The 25,529-nt window shown below is 33.9% G+C and overlaps 1 protein-coding gene across 4 annotated transcripts in view; it reads right to left on the minus strand.

Annotated features, from left to right (window-relative positions):
• Window positions 1-5,036: 5,036 nt before the first annotated feature.
• Window positions 5,037-25,529, minus strand: part of LOC141526594 (zinc finger protein castor homolog 1) — a 78,230-nt gene continuing 57,737 nt past the window's right edge. For 3 of the 4 annotated variants that reach the window (XM_074241628.1, XM_074241629.1, XM_074241630.1), the window contains exons 6-9: window positions 23,752-23,806; window positions 8,856-11,132; window positions 8,423-8,521; window positions 5,037-8,259 (exon numbers count right to left, since the gene is read on the minus strand). In XM_074241628.1, the coding sequence (XP_074097729.1) occupies window positions 6,899-8,259; window positions 8,423-8,521; window positions 8,856-11,132; window positions 23,752-23,806 (3,792 nt within the window). In that variant the 3' untranslated portion in view covers window positions 5,037-6,898. The remainder of the gene's footprint in view (window positions 8,260-8,422; window positions 8,522-8,855; window positions 11,133-23,751; window positions 23,807-25,529) is intronic. The other variant, XM_074241631.1, reaches the window with a different exon arrangement.

Here is a 25,529-nt window from a genome sequence, read left to right on the forward strand (position 1 = left end):
GCGAAAGTATTCGTAATACACAACGCCGTGGATGGCTGATGTCCCGTCCAATATGGCGGAACCTGCCACAACAAAAAAACGTAAGGCGTCGATGCACATTGCCGCCCCAGCTGACAAGAGAAGCTCACGTGGGCCTCTAAATTCGTTTGCTCTTGAACGGGCTTTCCTAAACTAAGAGAAAAAGCAGAATAATGATTCCCATGGATCCAAAACTGTGAAAATCAATGCCACCCCCAATCTGACATACCAACGTAACAAGAGGATATCAAAGGTCGATAATGACGGCTTTACGCATCCGGCAAAAACTACCAAAGGTAAACTTCTAAATACTTTAACTAACGCGACACCTATCTCAACAAACAAGTTCGGCCAACTCTCGGCAGATGACGACACAGTCCAATCTGACAACATGGAAACGGAGTCCCAAAGTATTCCTCTGACTAATTCAAATGATAATAATGCAGCCCAAACTACAACTGAAGAAAATAAAACACAGGAGGTGGTTAAAGAAAAATCTTATAGACCGCTACCAATATTAATCCCGGGAGATGCAGTGAGCAAAACAGTCACCTCTATTAGAATAGCCAATGTAGAGCAGGATTCCTTTGTAGTCACCTTATCAAAGGGACTACACTCAGTTCAAGCGTCTAATCAAGTTTCCTATGAAACAATTAAAAAAACGTTGAAGGAAGCATCAATCCAATACTATACCTATACCCCTAAAGGTGCCAGACCTAAATCGGTCCTTTTAAAAGAAATCAGCGAAGATTTCTCAGCAGCTCAAGTAGCTGAGGACTTAGCATGTAAAAATATCCCATCTGTTGAGATTTTAAAAGTTTCCGAGCTTAAATTTAAGGGTAAAGACAATAATCCTGGGAGGCACCTCATTATCCAAGTCACCCAAAAAAGTAGTCTAAAAGAACTATTTAAAATTAGAAATGTCCTCTCACTAAAAGCCAGATGGGAGCGTCTTCGTAAGAATAGAGTTCTCCAGTGCCTGAAATGCCAAAGAATAGGACACACTGCTGCGAACTGCGAGATGGAGTTCAGATGTGTTAAATGTGGAGAGTCACACAAACCTGGTGAGTGCCCTCTGAACGATGAAACAACCAGAGAAAAATTCAGATGTGCTAATTGCAAAAAATTTGAACACCCAGCTAATTATACTGGATGTGAATTTATGAAATTCGCTAAAGTTACGAATATTGCTGAGATTCGGTCAAAAAACAGTCGGCTAGACAGAAGAATTAAGGCTTTAAACAGGAGAATTAATCCTCATCTCTCCTTTGCCAACGTAGCGAGCTCTAGTCGGGAGAATTTTCCCCCACTCAGACAACGTCACTCTCAAGATGTAACTAATTTTCAGCAGCAATTTCAGCAGCAATTCCACCAGCCAGCTCTACAACAACAAGCTTCAAACAAGGAAAATCAAGATCAAAATGGAGTCGATCAACTCAGAAATGAAATCAGCTCCCTATCTAAAGAAATCAGGCTTATGGGTGCGAGTATTCACCAGAGCATAGCGAGCAACACGCAAAGAATTGACTTCCTGTTCAACTTCCTAGGAGTCCAACATGGATAAGTCGAACATTCTGAAATCTCCAACTCCAGAAAACAGTAGTCCTTACGGACAGCAAATGACCTTGAATCTAATGGCTATAAACGTGAACTCACTTCAACGTAATGTTCGTCGACTTGAGTTGTATACCAGAATAGAGCAATATCAACCGGATATTGTCTTTATCTCAGAAACTAAGCTAATGAACAAACACATGCTCTCACAAAGCTACTCAATAATACGCACAGACCGCCCAAATTCAAAACAAGGTGGTGGTACTGCTATTATGATCAAAAGAAATATTGGTCACCAAACGGTCAGATATCCTATTTCAATAAATAACGAATTATTAGAATTCACAATAATTCAACTCTCGCCTGTACCACTAGCGACTGATAAGATTTTCCTTGTCAGTTGCTATGCTACTAACTCGAACCGAAAAATTTTTATCCATGAGCTGAACGACTTACTCCAAAAATTAAAAGCTAATGAACCTAATCATTATTATGTTTTAGCAGGGGACTTTAACGCCCGTCGGACCGATTGGGGTGACAGAGTGGACAACGAGAGAGGAAGATATCTCAGAAAATGGGAACATGAATGCGCCAGTAAATTTAATGCCAAATTCTACTTGACTGATCTACCTTCTTTCACTCCTGGAGAAACGTACCTGGATGTGTGCATTACCAACCTTACTTTAACTAAATTACAAGCAAACAATAAAATCAGAACTGCAGCATATGACAGTGACCACAAAGCACTGCTATTCTCATTAATTCTACCGTGTAATAACCTTCAAAACAGCATTCCTGAAATCCAGAGACGTAACCTAAAGGCGATCAAGTGGAAAAAATTTGAAAAAATTGCTGACATTGAATTCATTTTGGATCTCCCAGTTGATAGAAATATGTCTATAGATGAAGTAAATAGTAGCATCGCTGAGGTGAACATAACTTTACTTAAAGCAATGAATAAAACTGCTCCAAAATTTAAAAAAGAAGACAGTACTCTCAAGTACCTCAACTCTAGAATCAAGCAGCTTCAAAAAAATAAAAACAAGGCTATTAATCTTCTACACAAAGTTTAGAAAACCAACAGACCGGATAAAAAAGAACTTATTGAGAACATAAAATCTAATATCAATATAATTAAGTCTGAGCTCAGAAAAGAAATGAACAAGTCTGTGGAAAGCTACTGGAATGGTCAACTTAGACAAATCAATCACAAGGACCCCACGGCATTTTTTTCTAAAATCAACAGGCTTCTTAGGGAAAAAAAGCTCACACCAATAGCTGCCCAAAGGGTAAAAGTTACTAATCCTGTCTGTCAGAATGGAGCGATTGACATCAACTCTGCACACCTGGATGGAGAAGAGCTCTTAATAACCGAGCCAATTGACAAATTAAACGTCATCGGTGAATTTTACCAATCCATTAATGCCCTCCGTTACCTTACGGAAGGAGCAAGACTAAAAATCATCGTTGACAGAGAAGCTGAAATAATCAAAGACTCTCTCAACTCCAGACATGCTGACGGCTCAACTCTTACTAATTTCTCTATTGTTAATAGTGCCCTGAGCCCTTCGACAGAGACTGAAGAAGAATGCCCCTTCACTAACTTAAACCAGTTAACTAACATCCTCAAGAAACTGCCAAATAAAATCTCAAGTGGCCCTGATGAGATCCCCTCGATCATTCTAAAACATCTACCAGCTAAAATCATCCGAGCACTGATAATTATATTTAATAATTCAATTAATCTGACATACTTTCCAGCTGCCTGGAAAATCGCTAAAGTCCTGCCTATATTAAAGAAGGACAAAGACTCAAGTAAAGCCACTAGCTACCGACCTATAAGTTTAACTTCAAATCTTGGTAAAGTTTTCGAAATGGTCTTAAACAACCATATTGTCAGAGTTTGCAACAATAAAAAAATTATGCACGATCTCCAATTTGGTTTCCGCGCCATGCATAGTACCACTCATGCTGTACATAAAACCGTAGACACTCTGTCAAACTACCTTTCTAAGAACCTCAGGGTTGGAGTGGCCCTGATTGACTTAGAAAAGGCTTTTGACTCCGTTTGGCTCGATGGTCTAATTTTTAAACTATTAAAACTAGGGTTCCCGCAATGCTTAGTACTAACTATCACTGACATGATTTTAGACAGATCGTTTCGCACCTGGGACGGAGTCAATTTGTCTAAAAAAAAGTACGTGGTTCTCGAAGGACTGCAACAGGGTACGGTTAATTCACCGCTACTCTTCAACATCTTCATCATGGCTCTACTTAAATCGTTCGGACTTGACACTGATGATAATTTGTTTGCTATCGCATATGCTGATGACCTGATAATTGGAGTGGCCGAGAAACAACCTTTGACTCTCAAAAATCGCTTAGAATACCTAGTCAACGAAATAAATCGTTTTTACCGTGTCTGGAATCTTAGAATGAATCCAGATAAGTGTGAAACAATAGTCTTTAGGAGGGAATCAAACCACCTTAGTAAAAAAGCCTTGTCTGAGCTTAAAGATTTCAAAATCACCACACTATCACCTAACAGCAACGAAAAGGTTGATATTCCTCATAAAAGCGTAGTTAAATATCTTGGTGTTCACATTGATCATCTACTCAGACTTCGGTTCCATTCGGATATTCAGTTAGCAAGAGCCAAATGAGCCAAAACGAGAGACAAAATGGATTCACATAGACTCTGTGATAAATACTGGTGACTCACCGAAGAATTTAAGCATCGCAAGGAACTTAGAAGACGTTTGCGCATTTACATAACCCAGTAGTGGGACAACTCACATTGTATATAGTGTACATATGTATTTATTTAGTTTTAAGGTCCAACTAAATTAGTTTTCATAGTGGTTTTAAAGAAAGTTTTTTCCACTTTTATATAAAGACTTTTGGTCGAAATTAGTTAGTTTCTAAACAAAAATAATAATTTATAATTTGATCATAATTAATATTAACTTATAGAAATTTGTGTTGGCAATAAGCTGCTTCAATCAAGGAGACCAATTTGCAATTTAATTTAATGACTCTTATAGTGTCTAAGTGATTTGTAATGGCTAATTTTTAAGTTTTTTGTTTGCAGCTTCTTAGATTCTAAGCAGATTTTGTATTTTATGAAAGCAAATAAACTTTATTAAAAAAAAAAAAAAAAAAAAGGAGAGCGTTAGACTGAAGATCTAAATGTCCCCGGTTCAATCCCGGGTTTTGGCAAAATTTTTTGTTATTGCTAAAAAAATATGAGCCGCTGACTATAGTGGGGATAGGAAAAGATTAATGCGTCTTAATGTGGAACTGCAGTACCAAAGGGCGTATAAATTGATATGCGCCCTTTTGGCATTTGGGTCGCGATTTATATGTAATATATTTCACTTACCTTCCATTAAATCTTCAAATTTTTTTCATCCCCAAAAAAATTTTAAAATAAAAATGTAAATAAATAAAAAACAAAATAAATATTTCGATTGCTATAAATATGTTTTTTAATTTTTACTTTTTCAAAGCGAAATCACAGCTACATAGGTGTAGTTTTCAATAATAATAATAATAATAATAATAATAATAATAATAATAATAATCAATAATATAATAATCAATAATAAAAATAATGATAATAATAATAAACAATAAATGATTAGATCTACCTTAAAAATATAAGTTAATTTATTTAATAATGAATATTTATTATTATTTGGACTCACAATGCCTCGAGTCCGAACGATAACTTTAAAATAAAAGAAAACAGTTACATAGTTATTAAAATCTTAAATTATTTATTGAACACTAAGTCTAAATAAATATACATGCGTGTTCATAACCTAGTTCGTTAAATTATCTCTAACATATAATAATAATAATAATAATATTTATTAATTTTATATCCATATTTTCATTAATATTTCAGCAATATATTTTTATTTATTCTGAGAAATCTCAATTCTATAAATTTAATTTCTCCTCCTCGTCGACGGTCGCTATACTTAACAGTTTGTTACTAACATTAATTATTTAAATCGTATTACTTGTTTTTATGGCACTCATATGGCTGCTGTGACCTAGCCAAACGGAAATACCATTTCAGTGGCTGTACACCGTCTCTATAAAAAACTTAAACCGTCAATATATATATTTATGAGAACGCTACAGCTTTACTTCACTTGCGTTTCTTTGAAACCGAGGTATAACCATACTTGGTTCTTATTATTGTCTACAAGATTTTTTTTTGCCAGCCGATGTTAACGCTCTCTAGTCTGTTGGCTAGGATGACTTTTTTTTTCTATAGAATGACTAATTATTTTTTTTAACATTTCAGAAACTTTATAAAAATTTAAAAGATATTTTTTTAGTAATGCAACTGGATGATAAAAATTATTTTTGATAACTTAGAGAGCTCTTAATGCGGATCTAAAAGATTTGGGTTCGATTCCGGTCGAAATTTTTTTTTTTTAATTTTGTTTTGCCGCCAGAAAAATTCTTAATTTCATTTTTTTTTAATTTTTAATAGAATATTATAGAATTTATTGAAAGACGAGTGACTTAAAAAAAAAAAAAAAAAAAAAAAAAAAAAAAAACCAGACCAGGAACCGAACCCTGTCTCCTCCAGTTAGTTATTAAGAGCTTCGTCTGCCAAGCCACCCCCACTCAGTCGCACTACAATATTTTCTTTTCAAACAAAATTATAAAAAATTCTCCGTAATTTCTCTCCAAGGCACTACAGTAAATTTTTCAATAAAATCCAAGCTTTGTCTAAAAACTCCATATTTAATATTGTTGACCTGATTCTAAGGCACACTACATTGTTTCGTAAAAGACCCTAAAGGCACCTGCCATACGTCAGAAAACTACATTGCTGACTCCGTATACAATACACAAAAGTTTGAAACAATAGAGCGCCCTCTATCCATATATCAATGCTCTATATATATTTCTTTTAATTTTTAGTATCCATGTATCTATATATAAGTATATTAAATATACCAATTAATTCCTTAATTCCCAAAGAGGAGGAGAATCCTTGTAATAATTTTTGAGCATCACACTTCCTACGGCTACCTTACGAAAATTATACAAATACATACATCGATATATACTTAAAAAATTCAAATCCGTATCAATAGTTCTCTATATATATTTATATTTATATAATTGTACATTGTACAAGTAATAATAATAATTTATGCAACTCCTTGTCTTTTACCAGCCAGTCTTAATAACAAATCAGCTCAATACTGCGTTAATACAATTTAACCTCAAAATTTCCCGCCGAGTTCTAGATGGCGCAGCAGTGAGCCCTAGAATAATTTACCACTAACAACAAAAACTAGCCGTCGATGTGTCGGTACTTGTGAGCGGACATTTGGGCGAGTCCTAGAACCGCGTATTGACACTGAAGACAATGGTAGTGCGTTTGTTTGCCAGAATGTTGGCACTGAACAGCGCCACAGGGTAAACTGGGTGTGAATTTCTGGAACCCTGCTGCAGCAATGCTGTCCAATTTAGCGTGCTGGCGTCTGTGAGCGACGACCTTGTTAGTATCAGTGCAAACAAAGTCACACTTCAAGCAATGAAAGTGGGAAGCCTTGTTCTGCATGGAACCTAGAGAAGAAGTGTAAGCGCAGTTGGCTCTGCCACAAGGAACATTAGCCCTATACTGCTGGAACTCGCTTCCCATCAAGGTGTCCAAGCGTTCATGTCTCGCAGTGTGCTGAACAAATCTAGTCTTGTCGCAGAACGAGTACCCGCAGTCCTGACGCATGCAGTGGAAGTGGGTTTGATGTTCACGGTAGCCGCAGTGGGGGTACCTGCAGTCTTCATTGAACCTAAAACGAACGTACCCATCAGGAACTGGTTCGTCCTTGAGCATCCGCATGGAGTGATGCAGCCGTTGTTTCTTAGCTTCCATGGAATTGGCGTCTGACGGAGAGAGGGACCGCTTGGACAGGTTCAGGTTTGCCGCTAGAGAAGCCAGCGGATTGTCGTCCCTTCCTGGAAGGAAGTTTCCAGGCGGTAAAGTTGGAGCAAACATCAAGCTGGGAGCACTGGCGTACATTCCGCCGTGCTGCAGGAACGGCGGGAGCGCCTGGTTCATCAAAGCCAGCTGCTGGTTCATCGCGGCCATCACTGCGGGACTGGGGAAGTGGAATCCGTGGCTCAGATCCAGTTCGAACCCACCAGGAACCGGTTGGGCCATGCTGGTAGGAACCTGGATGTGTCCGTTGTTTTCATTGGGGTTCTCCGGTTGGGGTTCTTCGCGGGATTCCGTGGGCTCGCGTTTGATCTGGACAGGGGGTTCAGGTCTGGGGCTTTCCAGCTTGATCTCCTTGATGGGAGACTGCTGAGGCTGGGGCTGGGACATCTGGCGCATGTTCTGGTACTGGATGTTCTGCACCATCTGGACGTTCTGGGACATGAAGTCTGATTTGTGCTGGGACAACTGGGTCAGGTAGTCAGTGGGGATGTTCGGGGGATTCGGAAGCTCGGGGTGCTGCTGTTGGCTCAGGATCGCTCCGGTAGAGTGCTTGGCGATGTGCGCCACCAGGCGGTCCAGCTCGGAAAAGGCCTGGTTACAAGCGTTGCAGTGGTAGTGGTTTTTCCGTTTGAGCTTGCAGAACGGCCGGCTGCAGCTCTGGTCTGGTCCGTAGAGAGTATGCGGTGAAGAACTGGTCGAGGGAACTGGAGGTTCTGTAACAGAAACGAGTGATTAGAAAGACGTTGATGGAAGTTTCGTACATCAGAATGGTCCAGCTAGATCTGGGTCCAGAATGTTGGAGCATTCTGATTTGGTGGTAAGTTTTGAGAAAATAGTGAGAAAAGATGAAAAAAAAAACTGGTCGGTGGCACGAACCTTGGTGCACGGAAGCTCGCATGGATAGCATGGCGCTCGGAAGTGCGGGTTCATTCGGCGGTCCGCTTACCGGGTAATAGGTCCCTGCCGCCCTCACCACTAGCAATCAACCAAAAACAACCAACACTTGAATAAATACCGCCCACTAACCACTAATCATAACTTACTGACTAATAACAGATCATAAACATATAAATTTAACAAACAGGTAAGAGGTGTGTGTAAAACAGTGCAATCGTGCAAGTCATGCAGTGAATTTGACTGTCTTGCAATTGGTCGTCCAACCGATTGCAAGACAGTCTGGTGTATGAAAATTTTCATCAAATTCGTCTCGTCTACCATTCTTAAAATGTATTTGCATTGGTAATAATAAAATAATAAGTATAATCTAAAAAGTGCGCTAGCTTCGTGCCTACCTAACGTATTAACTCACCAGTTGTTTTGTTAGTGTCGGGGCTAGCGTCGTCTTTGTCATCAATAATGGACCGTGAATCATCCTGACAGATCTCCGACTTGTCGATCAGCTCTGACGTGTTCTTCACCTGGATCCTGGGCTTCTCTGGGATCTGGCAAATCTGCCCAAGCATCTGGCCTTGACTCTGAGAGTGGGATTGAGATTGCAGTTGGTTCTGCAGAGAATCTTGGACTTCCATCGGTTCTTCGATAATACCCATGTGTTGCTTCTCGTGCTGCGCCATCGTGGAATACCTCACAAATGAATACGCGCAGTTCATCCTAGTGCAGTGATAGTGCCGATGGACGCGATTGCTGTGACAGCTAGGAAGTCTACAATCAACCATTTTGTCATAGAAAGCGAAACCAGGGAGAATATCAACGTTGTCGTGGAAGTCTTTGCTGTGCATCAGCAGTTGATCTGCCCGGTCTGTCGCAAAGAAGCACCTGGCTTGGGAACAGTGATGGTGTCTCGTTCCACGAATCACGCAGCTTGGATCAGGACAGGAGTCAGGATTGTAGGTAGCGAACCCCTCGGGTTCAGTGCTGTCTTCACTGTCTTCGTCGTCTTGCACGGAGGACTGGATTGGACTGGGACCAAGGCTGAGCGCGATGGGACTAGGACTAGGACCAGGAGTTGGTTTAGGAAGCTTGAAACTCGTGAAGATCGCCTGAGGCGAGTCCTGGGTGTGACTTGATGAGTCTCCGCCTCCAGACCAGATTTCTATGACACGGTTCTTGGGAGGCCTACCGCGCTTCCTCCTGAACATCGCGTCGATGTTAGTCAGGTGGGTCAGTGTTACATCAGAGGACAGAATCTGGGTCGAGCTGTTCAGGTTCAACTGCCTCGTGTATTCATGGATCTTGTAGTGCTGCAACCTCCTGAAGGGTTTGTCAGTCGCCAGGATGACTTCCTTGCAATTATCCCAGTTGCAGTGATAGTGCTTCTCCTTATCAGCGTAAGGACAGTCTTCACAGGTTCCTTCGTCAAAGTACGCGTCAGTAATCCGTTCCTGGGTCTCGTGCTCTCTCAGATGCTCCCGGACTTCTCTGGGGTCTCTCAGCGTAGCTCCGCACCCGTCCAACGCACAGTGGAAGTGATCATTTCGGTGATTGCAAGGACACTCTGCTGAAGCTGGAGCTAGGTAAGTCAGCTCCGATGCCGTCAGCTGACCAGTTCCTCCTGTTGAAGCTCCAGGCGAGCAAGGCTGCTCCATCAGCGAGGTAGAACTAGCTAACGAAGTGCTCATGTTAGTCGCCGTCAGATCCATTGCCAGGTCGCTTGCGCTCTGGAACGAATCCTCTAAAGAATAGAAGCTAGGAGAAGCTCGCTCTTCATTAGAACTCTCGCCATTCATACTCAAGACACTGGATCCTGCTATTTCATCCCAGTTCATTGGTCTTCCACTGGGACCAACCTGCTTGTACTTTCTGTAAGCCAGTTCCGAGTCATGCCGCTCGTGCTTGCGTTTATGAGAGAATAGCTGACCAGAAGAATGGAGAACGTAGCTGCAGTGAGGCCTGATGCAGTGGATATGATTGCAGACTCTAGAAAACCTGCACTGCTCATACGGACAAGCTTCAGACTTCATGAATTTCTTGAACCCGTCCCTGGAAAGCTGCTCGTCCTTGATGTGGTAGGACTTGTGCTTGTCCATGTCAGCTTTGTTCTTGAAAGTGTACCTGCAGTTTGACCTCCTGCAGTGGAAGTGAGTCGTTCTTTGACCAACAAACGGACAGTAATCAGTCCCGCAGGTCTCTGTCGCACGAAACCGTTGGAACCCTTCCTGGATGATTGCAGAATCCTTTCGATGATAGTTAGCATGCATCTGAACGTCAGATGTCGAGATGTAGACCTTGTCGCAGTTGTCATGGATGCAATGGTAATGCGTCTGCTTTCTATTGTGAGGACAGCTTCTCATCGGGTGATGTTCTGAACAATCGTCAGTCGGGGAATACCGCATGAACCCATGTTGGAGGGATTCGTCGCGTTTCTTGTGCCATTTGAAGTGTCTTATCATCTCCTCTTTCTTGACAAACACCCGGCCGCTGCAATCTAGACAGTGAAAGTGCTCCCGACAACCCAGCTCTTTGCAATAAGACGACCCGCATTCTAGGGGTGATGAGAATCGTCTTACGTATCGCGAGTAATCGATCTGTTGGGTGGATTGCTGCTGAAGAGACTGTCCTGTTAGTGAAGACTTTGACCCGGTGGTTAAGTTGTCAGGCACTGGAGACATACTCTGACTCAGCAGGGCTGTAAACAGAAATTATTAAGTAGATTTTCTTCCCGGTCTTCTGCTCGGCTTCTTCTTCCAATGGTAAAAAGGTTTAGGTTTGTCTAGTCTGTCTTGTCTCAGGAGGAACACGCATAAAAAATTTTAATTGTCTTTCTTCACTATCTAGGATGCCTTTTTTTTGGATTTAAATCAAAAGTTGAATTTTAAAAAAATTTTTAATTATTTTCCGATTTTAATTGCAGAAAATCATTAATTTAAATGAATTGTGACAAGTATCTTATTGATTAAAGGAATGTTTTGGGACATATAAGGCCATCTAGCGTCAGTGTGTGAACCTCCTTGCTAATTTTGTCGGTAAGTCATGAATTTCTAGGTAAGCAACCTACTGCACCTTCTCAATTGATAAAGTAGTCTTCTGTAGGTAAGTGTGTCGTCGTTGATAAGTCATAGTGTTGCTTTACGGATGGTAAATCTTTTTTACCGACTGTATGTAATTAAGGTAAGTTTTATCGGCTGTATGATAAAGTAGCAAACGATGAATTTGAAAAAAAATTTCAATACACTCAAACAATTGATTATTATGTCAATGACCTATGGAAATCTTAACTGGGTACCATCTCCATCATGCTAAACCAAAAATACATAATCAAAAGCAGATAAGTAATTTTTTAGAGGGAAGATTGAAAAAGATCGTGACTAAGCTTTAAAATATTAGTTTTTGTGAGATTTTTTGTGGACACACGTGGAGAATAAAATTATAAAATAAGGAGAGGAACCCTTTTATTCCGAGGGAAAAAAAAAAAGTTTGATAATAATAATGATAGCGATGAAAAGACGAGACGTGAGATGTTAGATGTGAGATGTGAGATGAAAATATTGGGTCTGAGGGGAGGTTTTGTTGAATTTTGTTTAAAAAGCATAAAGGACCCACATCGTATGCTTCTTAGTTTTTATCCCAGTGAATTTTCAATTGGATATGATTTTTTTATTTTTTTTAGTAAAGTTATTATTATTTCGGTTTTATCTCAGCCGGCTGAAGTTTAACCCTTTGCGACGATCTAACGGGAGTTTCTAAAGAATAATCCGGGGCCTTTTATATTTTTTTTAGTAAAATATCAATTTAATTTAATTAATTTTTTTTTTTTTTTTTTTTTAAGGACGTTTATGCGCTACGCTAGAGTCAAATGAGTAACAAATTTTTATGAAATTTATTGGGGTCTTTAAAAAAATGATTTATAAGTTTTTGTTTATTTACCTGAAATATTTTTTCGGGATCTATTTTTTAAAAAATCAATTAAAAAAATTAACTAAAATTATTTTAATTATTCTAATTACACCAAGTAAAATAATAAATTATTTATTTAAACGTTCGTCCACGCTGTGTGTGTTTTGATGCATTTATATTAACTACATTATTAATAAAATAAATATTATAATTTTAAATTTAAAAAATGCTGACCTGTCATGAGGTTGTATGATAAAAATCTAATTTTTAATCGTAAATAAATTAAATAATCGATAGCAAATTTTCAATTTTTGGGGAAGATCATTAATTAAACTTATCAAAACTAAAAAATAAAAATCTACATCTACTACTAAGTCTTACGCACGAACGTCCTTAAGTGAAGATAAAGAAAAAAAATGAAGGGATTTAAATACAGTGTGCCAAATAATCCGATTGGAATCGTAGAAATTAAAAAAATATTCTAAATTTAATTAAGCCGCGAGACGCGTTCGCGGTTTCGAAATCTTTGACTCGGGTGCCAATGGGTTGAGTGAAAAATAGACGTTCGAACTGTTTGTTGAGAAAGACAAATGTGTTAAGATACAGATCGGATAAAACGAGAATATACGTACATATATTTATATATATTGACCGTCGAAGGGTGAGGGGGAGGGGGCTGGAGGAGCTCATTTGGCGAAACAGAAGGGGAGGGGAAAAAACTATTGAAAGCACATAAGACTGAGGTCAGTGATACGATAGTAATGCGTAGCTTTTTGCTTAGAGACAAGATCGCGGAAGAAACGACAATAAAAAATAAATAAACTTTATTACTAATGACATGTGACATTTTAGGACGTTAATAGAACCATTTGACATTCTTTTTGACATTCATTTCCTTTTTGAATTTCGAGTAAAAATATTTTTTTAAGATTCAGATAAGTTTCAAGGGAATTAGATCTTTTGGCGGGTATTTTAAATCCGGTTGGCGGAAATAGAAAATTTTGTAAAAAATTGGAAGAATTTTGTCGAAAATTACGTAAAAAATTGGAAGAATTTTGTCGAAAATTACGTAAAAAAATTTTGTTTTTAAAAAAATAATTTTAATTTGTAAATTAATTTAAATTCAAAAATTTTCACTGCTTTCAAAAGCGATTTTAAGATATTTTAAAGATTTCACTTAATTTTGGTCAAAAAAAATTTTTTTTTAATAAAAAATGATTGTTACAATTGACTTACTACTAAATAATCCAATTATTCATTATAAATATTTTTTATAAGATAAAAAAAAGACTAAAATACAAGAAAAAGTAAAAAAAAAATTTTTTTTTAATTTCAATGCAATTTTTCCCGATCAAAAATTTTTCTTTAATTTTTTAGGGTACATTATATTTATTTCAATAATTTTTTGGTCAAATTATCGATAAATTTTTTTTTTTTTTCAATAATTTGGATGAAAAAAAAAATCATAACAGCTTATTAAAAAGATTTTAAGATATTTTAAAGATCTAACTTAATTTTAGGCGAAAAAAAAATTTTTTTCAAACAAAAAATTATTGTTATAATTGGCTCATTACTAAAGAATTAAATTATTGATCATAAATATTTTTTTTTAGGTAAAACAAAAGGTAAAATGTAAGAATTTCGGAAAAAAAGTGGGAATTTTTTATTTTTCTAATTTCAATGCAGTTTTTCTAGATAAAAATTTTTTTTTTAATTTTTAAGGTACAGAATTTTTTCTTCAATAAATTTTTGATAAAGTTACCTAGAAATTTTTTTTTTAATTTAATAATTCAGATGAAAAAAAAATTCTAACAGCTTTTTAATGTGAATTTGAGATATTTTTAAGATTTTACTTAATTTTAAATAAAAAAAAAATTTCATTTGAAGAAAAAATGAATCTTATAGTTTAGTTTTTCTTATTTGATCAAAAAAAGGCTTTGATGCAAAAAATAGAGAAAAAATGAACGATTTTTATATTTTTAAAATTTCAATGCAGTTGTTTTTTTTTTTTTTTTTGGCTAAATAATTTGTACTTTAATAAATTATTTTTTTTTTTATTATAAAAATTGAAAGCTTGAATTTTTTAATATTTTTTAGGAAAAAAACAAAACAAAAATAACGAATAAATTAATAAATTAATTACTAACAAAAAAATCGATAATAAACTCCGAAGAAAAAATAATAAAAAACTGTAAAGTAAATGTGAAGGGATCGGGGTGAGTTGAGTTGTAAAAATGCGTTGTAAAGTGTATTGATCCATCATATATCGTGCCCCCAATTACTCAGTGGGGGTAAGAGGCTCCACACAACTACTGTGTACAGATACACTATATTACTCTAAATACGTACATACAGTACAGTGTACGTAAGTACGCTACACAGTAAATAGAGTAAGAACACACTCAGTAAACAGGGTTGAAAAAAATTTCACAATTCACGGGTGTTCGTTCACGCGCGATCCTCTTTATAACCGAAAAGACGCGAATAAAGCGTAAGACCAGATAAAGGCACAAAACCTAAAATAATACTACTGAAATTATCTTATCCACTTTCAGATAAAGGAAGAGAAGTGGAGGGGAGCAGGATCGGGACAAAGAACAAAGGGATATTTTTCATCCACCTTCTCGCCCAATGAATCATCCCTCAATAAATCCCCTAGTTATTCATCTCGATTATACGCAGACTCAAATTTCTATTTTGACAGCAGTTCGACGAGCCATACCTTCCTTTTTTTTTTTTTTTTAAAGTTTAGGGTATATTATTTTCATTTTAAATATCTACTTTAATTTAATTTTTTTTTACCAATTTTTAAAAGTTAAAATAATAATAACAACTTTTAAATTTGTGCTTTTTCAAAGTTTCAGTATTTAGACAAGTATTTAGGCTACATTTGAAAATTTGATATTTTTAGATACATAATTAAGAAATGACCTTGTATCTTGTGAAATATTGACATTTTTAATGATATAAGCTCACCCCGACATTACATTTATCGAGACCTTTAATTTGAGTACCCACATCAATTTTTCATATATTTTATATATTTATATATGTATATATATGTATATATGAAAAATATATCAAAAATGTATGTGGGTACTCAAATGAAAGCTCTTGAGGAGAGTAACATCGGGATGAGCTTAAATCTTTAAAAACCTTAATAATCAAGAAAGTACCAGAGATTTTAACAAACATCTTGTGAACTATTGACATTTTTAAAGATATAAGCTCACGCTGATGTCACACTCATTGAGATCTTTCATTTGAGTACCCACATCAATTATTCATATATTTTATATATTTATATATATTAAATATATTTATATATGAAAAATATATCAAAAATGCATGCGGGTACTCAAATGAAAGCTCTTGATGAGTATAACATCGGGATGAGCTTATATCTTTAAAAATGTCTATTGTTAAGGAATTACAGTATAATTTAACCGAAGTCATTATTTAATAAAGAAAAATTTTATTTATTTATAGTTCACAAGTCACAGCAGTCACATAGTGACTGCAAGGTTGCTAGTTCTTATTATTATTATTATTGTTATTGTTGAAATTTAAAATTTGAAAGTGTAATGATAATAATAATAATAAAATTTCTAAAGAAATAAAAATGAAGCGAAAAATAAATTTATTGGACAATAAATCATAAAAAAATAATTTCCATAACCAAAAGCTGAGACAAGAATAAAACAAAATATAAAAATAAATTGAAAAAAAAAAAAAAAAAATAAATAAATAAAAAATAATAATTAAAAATAAAAAAAAGTACGAATTCGCGGAAACTCTTCTCATCTCGACACTCGTAAATGCCAGGCTGTCGGCAGACCCAAAGAGCTCGACTCATAACATAGGGAATAAGGGAATGAGATAGAAAAAAAAGGTAGGAGTTTCTCATACGGAGCCGCTAAACGCAAAACTTGCAACGCGCAACTTACAACGCGAATACTAAACTATTCTCAGATGCAATGTCACTGACTTATTGTCTCTCTGTAAGTGCATGATGTAAGTCCATGAAGTTTAGTAAATTTGTGTGTTACAACAACGACAACAACAACTACACTTACAAAATTTAATGTTTAAAATGGCTGGCTGTTATTTCTGTCAAAATTACGCGCGTTATGCCGAGTGTGACATTCTCCTTCATATTCTCATCTTTTTTGGCATCATCGTGCTCGTTTAACACCTCATGGACATTTTATATGCCGAGTGCATATTTATACAGTCATATATATGTGCAGCCCGACAATAAACCGCCACGGTTTGCTACCACCGAGGTATTTTCATCTCTTCGGAGTATTTACCTTTAAAATAGCCCGCTGGGCGACTCCGGTTGCGAGAAAAGACGCCATCTAGTGGCGAAATCCGAAACTAAGATATCAAATGTCGATAAGAATCATTTAGTGAGTTTTTTATTTAAAGTAAGGGATAAAACAAACAAAATAATTCCTTTTTCAAGCATGACACGTGCAGCAACATCATAATTATCCGGAGCAATCCCTAAAAAATTTTATAAAATAGCTAAAAGGGTCGGGCGTGGGTTTTTTTGTCATTTCGCTCTTAAATTTTAATCACCCTTACAAATTTTCTCTTAATACTTTTTACCCTACAAAAAAACCCCAATAAACTTAGATATCCACCCCCTTGTGAAATCATTCATCTAAATTCTATACTCTAAAGTTTCAACTCCACACATATAGATACAAATACATCTATGTACATATTGTAAGTATTTTTTTTCTAACAAAAAAAAAATTGTCGACTCCAGGGTGCCTTAGTTAGCAACAAGCTACAAGTTTCGATACTCGACCCTTTATTATATTTTTTACTATTTTATTTAATCCCTTTCTATTTTTAAAAATTCAACCCTTCGACATCCTTTAAAATAAACAGACGCGAACCCTTTTTGACAAATTCAAATAAAGACCGGGGGGTCGAGTACCACCACCGAATTTCCTTTATCCACAGTGTGTTATTGCTTTATACAGAAGGTATTTAGTTTTTGTGTTTCGTGGATTTTTCTAATGATTCTAAGAACTAAAAATAAAATTCTAGAAAAATTTAACGCTCTAAAAATGAATAATTTTAAAAAGTAGAATGTTATTTTGGTCAGATTTTGAGAATAAGAGTTTTTTTATCAGATCTTCAAGTTTTGAGGTCCTAGCAAGCCGTTCCGACTTTTCCCGGCTGCGTGTGTGTGTATGTATGCAAATAAAATTTTGTTGTAAGATATCTTTAGAACGAATCAACCGATCGAGATGAGCAACACGGCGTTCAAAAGTGTTCATTGAGACTTCGATCTGATTTGATTTTAAAGTCAATCGTACTTTGCCCGAGAAAAAGATATAAAAAACAAATAAAAACCAAAAAAACAATTTTTTTTAAGTTTCTTCTAAATAACTTTCTAAATATTTGACTAATCAACTCCAGACATCAGAGACACTTTTTTGGAATTAAACGACTAAGTCGAATGCCGCCAAGCAAGTCAAAATCGAACGACAAGTTCAAAAATTATAGCTATTTAAAAATTTCTAAACACTCGTTTTTTTGAGATAACTTTTAAATTCTTCGATCGAAGAACTCAAGAGCTTATAAACTATTTTTGGACTTAAAAAATTGCCCCGAAGCAAATCAAAATCGAACGACGCGTTCAGAAGTTATAGCCTAAAATTTCTAAATAATCGTATTTTTGATGTAACTTTTGGATTTTTTAGCTCCAAGAGCTAAATAATAAATCAATTGGAAGATTTTCTCGGAAAAAGCGGGAAGTTTCAGCGATGGCCTACTGGTCAACCGCTTTTCACATCTGTGAAACATCATTGAAATGTATTTTGTTCATAAATATCAAAATAGAAGCCTGGAAGATCAAGAACTAACCTACACCAAAAACGTCAAAAATGGTGCATTGCAATATTTGTTTTTTTTTTTTTGCATTATTATTGAAACTAAATGATTGTCCTTGAACAAATCCATCAGGTTATCATTTTTGAAGAATATTTTGTTCATAAATATCGAATTAGAAGTGTAGAACACCAAAAACGTCAAAAATGATGCATAGCAGAAATGAATTTTTTAACTGAAGCTATCTTAAGGGCATTTTTATACAAAAAGTAGACTCAACAAAAAAAATCTTGCATTTCTTCTAAAGCAAGCAAAAAGCCCTGAACTTTTTCACCGAATTCTATATATAACAAAATAATTATACGTTTCTGAATAATCATATTGTTGATATAACTTTTGGATTTTTTAGCTCTTCGAGCTAAAAAATCAAACAATTGGAAGATTTTCTCAAAAAATCGGAAAATTCTATAGCTTGCAGGTCAATCATTTTTTTTTTTTTTTTTTTTTAATAGAGTATATTATCGTTGGGAACTTTATTTACCAGAATGAAATAATTAATAAGTATGTTAAAGAGTAAGGAGATTTCTACTCGAATTACGGCAGCGAATGATGTATGGGAGCGAAGGTTAAATGCATTTAAACCATGGAGATTACGCTGGAAAAGTAATAAGAATGAATGAGAATGGGAATATTTAGTGATGAGGATGAACATGATGCTAAATGATGGAAACCGAGGTCAAGCTTCTTGTATTTCACTTTTATACACTTAAAACTTGATTTAAAATCAGCCGTTCGGATGTATTGAAAATTCATCATGATAAAATTAAAAATTTTCCATACCTTTAGAATTTTTTCTAAGACTCAAACTCGATTCTTATAAAAAATAGTGGAAAATTTAAAACCACGAGGTCATTTTAATGAGAACGAAAATGATTAATTATCACCAACTTTTTTCCATCAGCAATATTAATTATCCGTAAGATATTTGCGTAATATAAATAGTAAGAGTAACATCAAGGCTTTTCAAGGCTCGAAAAAAAAATAGCTTGAGAAAATAAAAGTTAATTAATCTAAACGTTTTCAATTATAACGAAATAAAACCCTCTAAAACACACATTGGCATTAGCGTTTAAAGTAAAAAGGGTTATTTTTATTAGTAAGAAAGATTTAAGTAGGAATTTAGTGGCTCGTGGTATGGACTCGATCCGAAACCGACCGAAAAATTAGTCCTCGCATTCTTACCGCGGCGTCGGGGGGTGTTACGCTAAGAACAAAATAAAATAATCTTCCTTTCCCTTTCCTTCCCTCTCCTTATATTCTGTATTAGCAAAACCAAATCAAAGGATGCCCTTTAGTTATACTTTTCGGTCCTTGGTCACCCCCTTGAAAACAAAACTCCTGTATGTGTGTATGTTAGTTAGTTAATATGTTTTAAATGTGAAGGAAGACTATATCAAAGGCAGCAAGGTAGGGGCCTAAAGCCGATTCACGAATGGCCGAAATTAATAAAAAGTTGAAGAACGATAAATTAGGCTGCCCGCGCGAGAAGCAGTCCTTTTACTTTAAAAATATATATATCTATATATGTTTGCCCGACTAAGGTTTAGCCAGTTCTCAATTCTCTAGACAGGGCGATAATAAATTTCAAATATAAAATTTCTAATCAGTTGTTTTTGCATCCCTATATATATACATATATATATTTATATATAGTTTTTTTTTTGGTAAAAATTTATTAACTGGCTCATTCCATTGTGTCTGGGATTTTAAAAAATTTATACAATTTTAATTAAAAATATTATTCTTTTAATTTATTATTATTATTATCAGACTTTTACAAATAAATAAAATTTTACTTTATTAAATATTAATTTTTGTTAAATTGCACTGTAATTCCTTAACAATTAACATTTTTAAAGATATAAGCTCATCCCGACATTACACTCATCAAGAGCTTTCATTTGAGTACTCACATGAATTTTTTATATATTTTTCATATATTCATATACATAAATATATAAAATATATGAAAAATTGATGTGGGTGCTCAAAGAAAAGGTCTCGATGAGTGTAATGTCGGGATGAGTTTATATCTTTAAATATGTCAATAGTTTACAAGATATTTTTTAAATTACACTATACTTTCTCAATTGTTGACGTTTTTAAAAATATAAGCTCATCCCGATGTTACACTCATCAAGAGCTTTCATTTAAGTACCCACATGAATTTTTTTATATATTTTTCATATATACATATATACATATATCATATATAAATATATGAAAAAATTGATGTGGGTATTTAAATGAAAGGTCTCAATGAGTGTAATATCAGGGTGAGTTTGTGTTTTTGAAAATGTCAATCGTTCACAAGATACTGGGTCATTTCTTAATTATGTATCTAGAAATAAAACGTTTTTAAACCCAGACTAAATACTTATCATAATAAATTTACTATCAGTGAGAATATGAAACCTTCAAAAGATAAAAATTATTGTTATTATTATTATTATTATTAATTTTTTTTTTATCTAGTTAAAATTTTTAATATAAATTTACATAAGATTTTTATTTAAAAAATAATTGACTTAAATTTATTTAAAAATAGCCGACATTTTAAAAAGTGAGAAGCAAAGATAAAGAAGGGTGAATAATATTTATAATTGCATGAAAGGCGTTAATTGTTGCGCCATGAAATAAATTAAACTCGAGAATCTTGGAGAGCTTTAAAGGGTTCGTTATCAGAAGGAACGCATCTTTGTTGAACGGTGTGGATGCGCTACTTATGACAATTCACGGTCTTGAATGCGCATTCTCTGCCGTTGCAATGAGAAATACTTGCAACTTGTTAACGTTTTTGTGAAATTAAAAAAAAATACTTTAACTTCGTTTTTACTAATATTATTTTTGTTTTTTTAGCAAAAGTAGTTTCTTTAATTATTTTTTTTAGCTTATAACATGAAAAATTGATGAGGATGACGGGAAACTTCTTTATCTCTCGGTTTTATAAAATATTTTGATTATTTGTCAACAGATGGCGCCTGTGCATCTTATGACGTCAGATTGAAATTTTTAGGCGGCAAATTCAAAATTTAATAAAATTTTATGCTTTCTGATAAGATAAAAATGATATTTATAAATTTTTTAAGTAATATAAGGAGCCAATAAATTAATAAATAAATTTTGTAAAAATTTTGCGAATAATAAATCTTATAAAAAATAAATTTTTAATTTACTTTACACGAAGTGCTTCAAAAATTTTTATAAAAAATTAAGATAGTAAAGGAATGAAACATATTAATAATAGAAAGTATTAATTCGAAGCATGTAATTGTTTAATTCAATAAAAAATTGTTATTGTCTGTTTTAACACTTTTAATATTAAGAGAATTAAATAAAATTTAATATTCTGGTTAGTTGCAAAAAAAAATATTCCACTAATAATAATAATAATAATAATAATAATAATAATAATAATAATAATAATAATAATAATAATATGGTTATTATATTATAATATATATATATATATAATATAAATATAATATAAATAAAAAAATAATTTATTTCATGCCGTAAGATGGACGGCGGAGTTCCTAGGATCCACCATTTTATGAAAAATTAAAGATTGAGAATTTGTAAAAAAATTGCACAATAGCGTAATGTAATTATATATAGACGTAAATTGGCTAGATAACCAGTTCAGCCCCGATCATTAAAGATCAGGAAAGAAGTTATTGGCAAATTGTTTTAGTTGCTTGTCCTCGAAACTCATTAGAATTTTTTCTCTCGGGCCAATATACATCTATATTACAATCAAGTGCTAATTGTTCTAGTTTTTCATGACCGAATTAACGGGTAGTTTTAAAACCAGTATTCAAGTTAGTGATGCCTCAATGAAATTTGGGATTACGGCCAAATCTTTACAATTGTTATGACATATTTTGTCCTATTTCAAAGTACAATTATTAACATTTCATAAATTTTCGTTGATATAAAAAATTACATCAATTTTTACAAGATTAGATCTCAGCATAAATTAATAAAAAATTTTTAAATTAAATTTTTTTTAAGTTAAAAAATTTATGAGAACGAAAAAATGTACGTGTGATTGATAAATAATTATAATTGTTAATTTATAAGGTTACTATTTTTGTTCTGTCGCCAAAGTAATCTGGCAAGGGTAATTAATGTATATAAAAAAAAAATCTAATAAAAAAAAGTGTTTATTAAAAGACGTAACTGTCAGTTCTGTCCTCTTTTATAATTATTTTGTCATTGGTGTGTCATTTGTCTTGAATAAAAATTAATTAAATTGTTTTTTTAATTTATTAATTAACTTGATAATAATTATTCAAAAATTTTTTTTCTAAAGATTAAAAAAATTTTTTTCAATAATAATAATAACAATAACAATAATCATAATAATAAAAATAATGAAAATAATAATAATTCAAAAAAAAAATTATTTCTAAAAATTATATAAATTTTCAATCAATAAAAAAAAATAAAAAACAAAGTAAAAAAAAAAAATTCCCACAATTGTTTAAAAAAGCGCGATTGGTCGATGATAGGCCAAAAGGGGAGGTGTAATTCTAAAAAATCTTAACAACGAAAAAAAAGTATCACTAAGTATATGAATATGAATATAAATATGAATAAAGAAAAAAAAAGGAATTAAAGGGGATCGTGGTGAATAAGAGAGAGACGGGTTGAGTGAGGCCAGCAATCAAAGCTGATTAAGCCCACAACTGGGGAATCTGTGGGGCCAGTGTCTCACGCCAATCTCACCCAATCAGCCGTTTCGACGGGGAGATTTAAAAAATAGAATGCCTACTGTCAATTGTCCCATTATTTAAATAAATCGAATAAATGGACAAAGTGGCCAATTAGAGTAGTTGTTGAGTTTGTGTTATGTTGCTTATGTTGGAATTACTTTAAACGTATTATTCTCTTCTGCGGTGCGGGTCCATCCCCCTCCCTCTACCCTGAAATCACTCCCCCCACTTTCCGCCAGATAAGAACAAATCGAGTGTAAGTTTATTTTTTTCTACTTCTTTATTTCTTCAATTAGTGCGCCAAGAGTTCTGTGGCCGCTAATTTTAAGGGAGAGAGGAAGGTACGGCCACGAAAATGTGTATAAACTGCATCGAAATTGGAAAAATAGAAAGAGGCAAATACATTTAAGAAAAAAAAGATCATTTGAATCAGTTAAAAACACACAAAACCCCAATTAATCCCAATTAGCCGTACGGATTAGCCGCACAATTAAAAGTTAAATACTTCCTACTTATTCGTACGAATTAAATTAATGTAAATAAAAATTGGGTATCGGCTGAAAAGCTCACGAGGAATTATTTTCCCTTTTTTGCTTTCGTACTAATCCGACTTCCGCGACGATTATTATTTAACTTTATATTCGTAATTCTCTAACAGTGGGCGGATATTATAATAAAGGGGATCATGCCCCAAAGCTTCGTCCCCAGCTCCCTGGGTTTTTACCATTGCAGAAAAATATATTTTGGGAAAGTAAGAAGGGAAATTTTTGAGTGTTAACTTACCGGAAACTTTCTGGTCTGTTTCTACTTTCATCGCCGCCAAGCTTGCTATTGGTACCTGGAACAAAGTTTTATGGTTAGTAAAGTGTTTTTATGAAACGACAGAATTGGGAAATTTCTAGAAAAGAAACGGATTTGTTGAGAGATGAAGAAAAAGTTGTTCTTTCTTTCGTTAAGTCAGCGGTTCTATGAAAAATTTTACGGGACCGCAAATGTGACTAAGGCTAGATTTTATTAAGTGACAATATTTAATGCTAACACTTTTAAGTGTGATTTTCATGAAACAAGCATACTTTCAATCTAGTTACATTAAACATAAAGGCAATATTTTCATGAAAGTTTTCATGGAAGTGCGAAAGTGATTAATTTTATAAAGTGATAATATTTCAAAAGTAAAGTTCTATACTTCAAGGCAGTGTTTCTATGAATGTTTTCTATTCCAACACCAAAGTAATTAATTTTCTAAAGATTATATTTTATGAAGCGACAAAGCTTACAAAAATCCACATCATTTTTTTTTTAATCTATAGCAAATGAGCGTTTCTAAATTTTAAGGCAGTATTTCCATGAAACTTTTTATTTGCAAAAATAACTAGTTTTATTAAGGCTACATTTTATGCAGCGGCACAATTACAAAAATAATTCGTTTTCTTTAAAAAAAATCAAACAAAAATAAATGTAAATTTTATGGTAGCATTTCTATGAAATCACCAGGCGACTAAATTCATTAAAGCTACATTTCACAAAACTACAAAATATTAAAAAAACTACAATTTTTTTATTAAAGAAATTTGATCAAATTAAAGGCTTTAAATCTCAAGGCACCATTTTCAAGCTTTTATGAAACTGCAAGAGTGACTAATTTAATTAAGGCTGCGTTTTATGAAACGACAAGATTAAAAAAATAACACTTTTTTACATTTCTTTTTAATAAAATGAGTCAATTAAAATTAAGCCACTACTTTTATGAAAGTTTCTATGAAACCGCAAAAAAGCGCCTGGTTCCATTAAGGCTAATTTTCATGAAGCGATATAATTTATAAAAAGACACTTTTTCACGGGTTTCTTCTGTAAAAGTAGCGAACTATCAACCGCAGGATACTGAACATAAAGTCTCCGTTTCTATGAACGTGAAAAACGAGACAAGAATAGAGTTTGGCAGTAAAAGAGCGGAAGAATACACAAAATACTAAAAGACATACGATTAAAAGACATCCACATTATAGACTGTCGCATATATCAGAGCCAGAGAGTGAAGAGGATCAGTGACCTTGCCTTCGAGCGTGCAATGACATCGAATATTCAAACGAGCTTCCGGCTATAGCTCGGGGACTCTTTTACTTTACATTCATACACACAACACATCCATCTTTATTTCTTTCAGGCTCATTACATCCAGTATACTATATACAACATACATTTTCCGCTACTACTGTCGGGGACTCCCTCGAATTAATTAGAATTTAGATTTTACGCTAATTGCCCGGTTATAGGTCGCCGGGTTGACGGACTTTGAAAATAATACACTAAGATTTTTAAAAAAAATACTTTACCCTGAATAAATAAACTAGACAGCCGTTTTATGAATAAAAAGGGTCAGAAGTCTTATAAATGTATGTAGAAATTATTCCGAAATATAATTCTACGATTTCCGAAGCCTTAAAGTCGTTAAATAATGAATTAAGACATTTTATGTCATTCCTGCCATTTTATGACACTTTTTGTTATTTAATAATTTGTTTAAATAAAATCTTTTGTAAATCCAAATGTGCAGGATTTAA

The sequence above is a fragment of the Cotesia typhae genome, unplaced genomic scaffold (genome assembly GCF_013202065.1).
Source record: "Cotesia typhae breed Kobodo isofemale line unplaced genomic scaffold, CoteBio_Ctyphae contig_36, whole genome shotgun sequence".
Lineage (NCBI taxonomy): Eukaryota > Metazoa > Arthropoda > Insecta > Hymenoptera > Braconidae > Cotesia > Cotesia typhae.